We start from the raw sequence: 6000 nt of genomic DNA on the forward strand, positions 1-6000 counted from the left end.
GCTTAAAGTCTCGCCCCCAGAGGATGAAGAAGTCAAGAACCTTGCAGAAAAGTTGGCCAGGTTCATTGCAGACGGGGGCCCCGAGGTGGAAACCATCGCCCTCCAGAACAACCGCGAGAACCAGGCATTCAGGTAATGGGCCCCTCTGGGGAGGTGACCCTCACCCTGGCCACAGCCCCCTGCAGCTGAGGAAATGGGGCTCAGCGCGGTTCCGCTGCTTGCTAGGGGCCCACAGTGAGAAGCTTACCAGAACTCTGACCTGCGAGTTTCTGACCCCAGAGCCCAGCTCTGCCACCCATGGGCATTCCCCAAGCACACGCCAGTCCCTTTGGCGGTCCATGAGGCGGGTGCATGGGGGCCACTGAGGCCTTTGTGGACAGTCTCCAGCACTTGCCCAGCTCCATGTGTGACACAGCAGCCCCTGGCTGGGGGCAGGCCGGGCTCTCGAGTGGAAATTCAGAATGTTGATGCCGCACACCTCCTCGAGATCTTCCCTTTATGATGGGAACCTCAGGATCTGAGCAGGGGAGCCCTCAGTTTGTGTGCAGGTTCCACAGAGGGTCTGGCAGGTAGCCTCCCAGCCACGCCATCATACCCCAGCCCCAAGAACTGGGCGTGGGTTCGCTGGCTCATTCATTCATTCATCCATTCATTCATCTACTGGGTGGATTCAGCACCTTCTCTGGGCCCAAGGAAGCAGGTGGGTGCTGGGGGGTTTGTAGATACTGTAGAGTCTTGCTTGGGAGGTAGACGCTGACGCCAGTGTGGGGTGATGCACCTGTGAGGACAGTCTTGACCAGGAGCAGCAGCCACCTGGGCTATTGATTTCAGCTATGCTACATGGCATCAGGAATGAGGTCATCTGTGCTTCCAGGGTCACTGGCCGTGGTTGTGGAGAGTGGGCAGTCATGGCTGGCCAGGTCCAGGCAGATGGGGACAAAGGGCAACCATTGGGAGGTGGGGCTGATGGAACATGGGGGCAGGAGGCAGGGAAGGTTGAGGCTTCGGCTCCATGGACTGGGCAGGGAGAGGGCTGTTTGGGTTCAGGTGTGTCCTAGTCTGGTACCTGGGCGGCTGGAAGAGTGTTTGGGTTGGAGTTTAGGAGAGGGGTCTTTCTGGGACTAGAGGCCACTACGGAGGTCACAAATCCCAGACTTGCCCTGGTGACTGTTGAGCTGCCGGCCTGGACTGTGCCATTGAGTTAATAGTGTATTCTAAGTCATTGCAGCCTTTCTTCATTTACTTAATCAAGGGAATTTCAATAGGAAACTTAGTTTACTGTCAGTCACTGTTAGAGCCCTGACTGTGGAGCCCTGTTGCAGGAAAATCTGACAAAGTTATGGAATTCTATCCAAGGCCCAGAGCCCAGGTGGCTCTGCCTGGTCAGAGGGGACCTAGGTTCGGTAGCTCCAGCCCAGCCTCTCCCCTGGTATCAGAACTGAGATCTGTCGGAGCAGGCGGCTCTGGGCCCTCCTGGGTCCATCTTGGTGGTCTGGGGGCAGGGGCTTTGTTGGTGGACACCCTGCTTGTCAGGTGTGGCTGCAGTGGAGGCTGGGCCAAGGGAGGTCACCGGGTTTGGGGGTCTCAGGTGGCCAGAGAGAGAAAGGGCTGAAGGGAATATGTCCTCATACTCGCTGCAGAGGCAAGAACTGGACCAGGAGAGAGCTGGGGGCAGTCAGGGGTCCGGGCTGCAGCAGGGTGTGCAGGTTTGTATCAAGCAGGCTTGAATCAAATGCTGATGGACACACGCGGTTGGCAGTGCCTCCTCTCAACCCCAGATCCAACAGGGGTCTGTTGCTGCTTGAGGCCCTTCCCTATCCCTCCTGATTCCTCATGTAAACTGGGCACACCCTAGGGGCCTTGTAACAACCACACAGCTATAAAGCAGCTGGAAGTGCCCATTCCTCTGACCACTCTTCCTCCCACTTCTGAAATACATTCCCAGAAATAACGTTAAATCCCCACAGAAATGAAACTGAGACAGGGAGGGTCTGGCCTCTGTGGGCCAGACTCCTATACACACATCTCCCAGTGGTGTGCCTGGCCCTGTGCCGTCCAGTAACCTGGTGTGCTGGGCTCTTGGGGATGAGGAAACCAGGGTCAGGCCTGTCAGTGGAGCATGGCTCACTGTTCTCACAGGAAAGGTTTCTGTTGTCAGGTTAAGTAAGATATTTCTTAAAAATCAGAACACGTAAAATAGAATCATAGCTCTGTTCAGATAAATCTGTACTGAAACTGGCAGGAAAGACCCCAGAGTGTTAATGGTGACTGTCCCTGGGCTCAGAGTAAGATTAATTCTACCAGAGGGGTGTCTTGGTTATAGAATCCCCTGTATGTGTGTCCAGGCCTGCTCTAGCTTCCCTTCCCTGGGGCGGCCTTTGTGAGGTGCCCTCACAGATGGGCAGACCCTTCAGGGGACTTTGATGTGACCTTAGGGCAGCTGGAAGGAGACAGCGTGAACCAGCTGCTGAGGCTAGAAAGGGGCCTGTGAACCCAGAGAAGTGTCCCCTCCATCCCCCGCACCTTCCCCAGCCAGGTGAACACCTCCAGCTTGGCTGTAGATTTATGTCTGGACTTGCCTGGCTGTTGGGAGTCTTAAATCTGGCCAACTGCTCCCATTTCTCCTGAACAGTTACTTTTGTCTCTTATTTATTTATTAATTTATTTGAGTTGGAGTTTCATTCTGTCGCCCAGACTAGAGTGCAGTGGCATGCTCCTGGCCACCGCAGCCTCAACCTGCTGGACTCCAGCGATCCTTCCGCCTCAGCCTTCCAAGTAGCCAGAACTACAGGCGTGCGCTACCATACCTGACTAATTTTTGATTTATTGTAGAGATGAAGTCTTACCAAGTTGCCCGGGTGGGTCTTGAACCCGTGGGCTCAGGCAGTTCACTCGTCTTGGCCTCCCAAAGTACTAGGATTACAGGCTGAGCCTCTGAGCCTGGCCTTGTTTCTTAGTTTTTTTGTTTGTTTGTTTGTTTTTGAGTTGGAGTCTCACTGTCGCCCAGAGTGGAGTACAGTGGCCGCTCCCGGCCACCGCAGCCTCAACCTGCTGGGCTCCGGCGATCATTCTGCCTCAGCCTTCCACGTAGCTGGAACTACAAGCGCATGCCACCACGCCCAGCTAATTTTTTTATTTATTGTAGAGATGAGGTCTCGCCTGCCCAAGCGGGTCTCGAACCCACGGGCTCAGGCAATCCACTCACCTCAGCCTCCCAAAGGCACGGGATTACAGGCTGAGCCACCAAGCCCGGCTGTTTCTTAATTTTTACAAATGACCCTCACTGGGTCATGCGTGTACCATGTCCAGAATTCCGGAGAAGACACCACATTTCCCCGTCTCCCACATCAGCTTCCTGCTGACATGTAGGCTCACCTGGACACATAGGTTCAATCTAGGAGGTTCTTGCTGCTTCTGTCTTTTATACAAAAGGAATTCACAACATCCTTGACCTTGTGCTTCAGTGGCACTACCAGGTGCTATGACAGACCCTCCAGGTTCATTAGTGCAGGCCTAGCCCTTTTGTGCCCAGGGCCATGTGACCCAGACTGTGCACATGTTTAGGTCTCCCCCAGCATTTTGCCACATGGAACTAGGCTAGGACTCCCCTCTAGTGTGGGCCCCAGAGGCAAGACTGTTGGCTGGGGACATGTATCGTCCAAGAGACACCTGGAGGTGCAGTACCTGGCTGTGAACCCAGTGCCATCTGCTGTGCTCCTCAGGTTGGGTGGGGACCCAGGAGACCTGAGGCTTACAGTAAGGTGGGGCTTCTGCCCTGAGACTGCCACCTGCCCCAAGGCAGGACTGAACTCTAGCTCTCCGTTCTGATAGTCAGTGTCTCTGTTTTGGCTCCATCCACTGTTGTCACCTCTCATGGATGCATCAGAGAAGCTGTCAGGTTTCTGGTCCCTCTGCCCTTTCTGGTGTCTTGGGTCTCCAAAATTCGGGAATTCTTAGTGTGAAGGCCCTGCCTTTCTCAGGAGTTACCTGCCCCTCTCTCTTTGAGGCAGGGGGATCAGTGATAGTGTGGTGGCTGCCTAATAGGTGCCTGATAAAGACAAGGTATGTTCAGAGTGCCCACGGCTCATGGGAAGGGCATTGGGAGAGGCTGTGGGCCTCACACTCTGGCTGTCAGAGGCAGCAGCCACTGAGGCCTAGCAGGAGGTTGTGGTGGAGACCAAGACCCTGCTGTGACCCTGCGAACCTGGGCACTCAAGAACTCAGTGGTTCCTGCCCAGAATTAGGGCAGGGGGCTCCGGCCCAGCTGACAGTGGTCCCCCTACTCTCTTGCAGCTTTCTGTATGAACCCAACAGCCAAGGGTACAGGTACTACCGGCAGAAGCTGGAGGAGTTCCGGAAGGCCAGGGCCGGCTCCATCAGCACCCTCACAGCACCTGACCCCAGCCTGAAGCGCAGGACCCTTCCTGAAGCGCAGGTCCCATCAGTGACCTCGTCCCCAGCCGCCACCTGCCCCACCTCGTCCACAACTACACCAGCCATCACCCTTGTTCCAGCTGCCCCCTCTGCTCCAGCTGTCCCCGGGAAGCCAGCCTCTACAGCCACTGTAAAGAGGAAGCGGAAGAGCCGGTGGGGGCCGGAAGAGGACAAGGTGGAGCTCCCATCCCCCGAGCTGGTGCAGAGGGATGTGGATGCCTCTCCCACGCCTCTGTCAGGTGGGCCGGCTCCCCCCAGTCCCTCTGTTGAAGGGTCTGGCTTCTTTCACTAAGCATGATGTCCTCAAGGCTCATCTTGGTTGGCGCATGGTTGAGAATTTCCTTCCTTCCTGTGTCTGAGAAACCCACTGTGTGCATCTGCTGCCTTTTGCCTATCTGTTCAGCTGCTAGTGAGCATTCAGGTTGTTGATGCTTTTGGGCTTTCATGAATAACACTGCCATAAACATTGGCGTACAGGTAGTATTTGCACCCCCGCTATCAGTTTTCCTTTGTATATGCCTAGAGGGGAATCTCTAGGCCTGTAGTAATTTTGCATTTAACTTTGAGGAACGTGGCAGCTGCACCATGGTATGTCCCTCTCAGCAGTGCGTGAGGGTTCCGGTTTCTCCACATCCTCACCCTTCTGTCAGGTGTGAAGTGGGTTCTCATTGCTTTTTGATTTGATCTCCCCAATGACTAATGCTGTTGAGCATCTTTTCACATGCTTATTGACCGTTTGTATAAATGGTACCGTTTCAAATCCAAGACATTTTGTTTGGATCTGTTTTAGTCTTTTGCCCATTTTGAAGCTGGGTTTCATCTTTTTGTTGCTGAGTTGTGGGAGTTCTTTATTCTGGTTGTTAACCCCTTTTTAGATCTGTGACTGGCAGATAGTTTCTCTCATTCTGTGGATTGTCTTTTCACTCTATTAATAGTGTCCTTTGATGTGTAAGTTTTAAATTATTTTTTGTTTTTAAAATGTGGCAAGAAATTAAATATTTTTTTTTTTTTTGAGTTGGAGTCTCACTCGTCTCCCAGGCTCTAGTGCAGTGGCACACTCACAGCCACCCCAGCATCTGCCTGCTGGGCTCCGGTGATCCTTCTACCTCAGTCTTCCAAGTAGCTGGAACTACAGGCGTGAACTACCACACCTGGCTGATTTTTTATTTATTGTAGAGACAAGGTTTTGCCGAGTTGCCTGGACTGGTCTCAAACTCACAGACTCAGGCAATCCACTCACCTCAGCCTCCCAAAGGAAATTAAATTTTTTTTTTTTTTTTTTTTTTGAGTTGGAGTCTCACTCTGTCGCCCAGACTGGAGTGCAGTAGCTGCTCCCGGCCACCGCAGCTTCGACCTGCTGGGCTCCGGCGATCCTTCCGCCTCAGCCTTCCAAGTAGCCAGAATTACAGGCATGTGCTACCATGCCTGGCTGATTTTTTGATTTATTGTATAGATGAGGTCTCGCTGCCCAGGTGGGTCTCGAACCCGCGGGCTTAGGCAATCCACTCACCTCAGCCTCCCAAGGCGCGGGATTACAGGCTGAGCCACCGAGCCCGGCTGGAAATA

At 53.8% G+C, this 6000-nt stretch overlaps 1 protein-coding gene across 2 annotated transcripts in view; it reads left to right on the top strand.

The window, feature by feature from the left end:
- Window positions 1-6000, top strand: part of SUGP1 (SURP and G-patch domain containing 1) — a 37720-nt gene that overhangs the window by 15925 nt on the left and 15795 nt on the right. For both annotated transcript variants that reach the window (XM_021713648.1, XM_008060566.2), the window contains exons 7-8: window positions 9-132; window positions 4294-4673. In XM_021713648.1, the coding sequence (XP_021569323.1) occupies window positions 9-132; window positions 4294-4673 (504 nt within the window). The remainder of the gene's footprint in view (window positions 1-8; window positions 133-4293; window positions 4674-6000) is intronic.

This window comes from Carlito syrichta, unplaced genomic scaffold (assembly GCF_000164805.1).
Source record: "Carlito syrichta isolate Samal-C Ts95f unplaced genomic scaffold, Tarsius_syrichta-2.0.1 Scaffold304652, whole genome shotgun sequence".
Taxonomy (NCBI): Eukaryota; Metazoa; Chordata; class Mammalia; order Primates; family Tarsiidae; genus Carlito; species Carlito syrichta.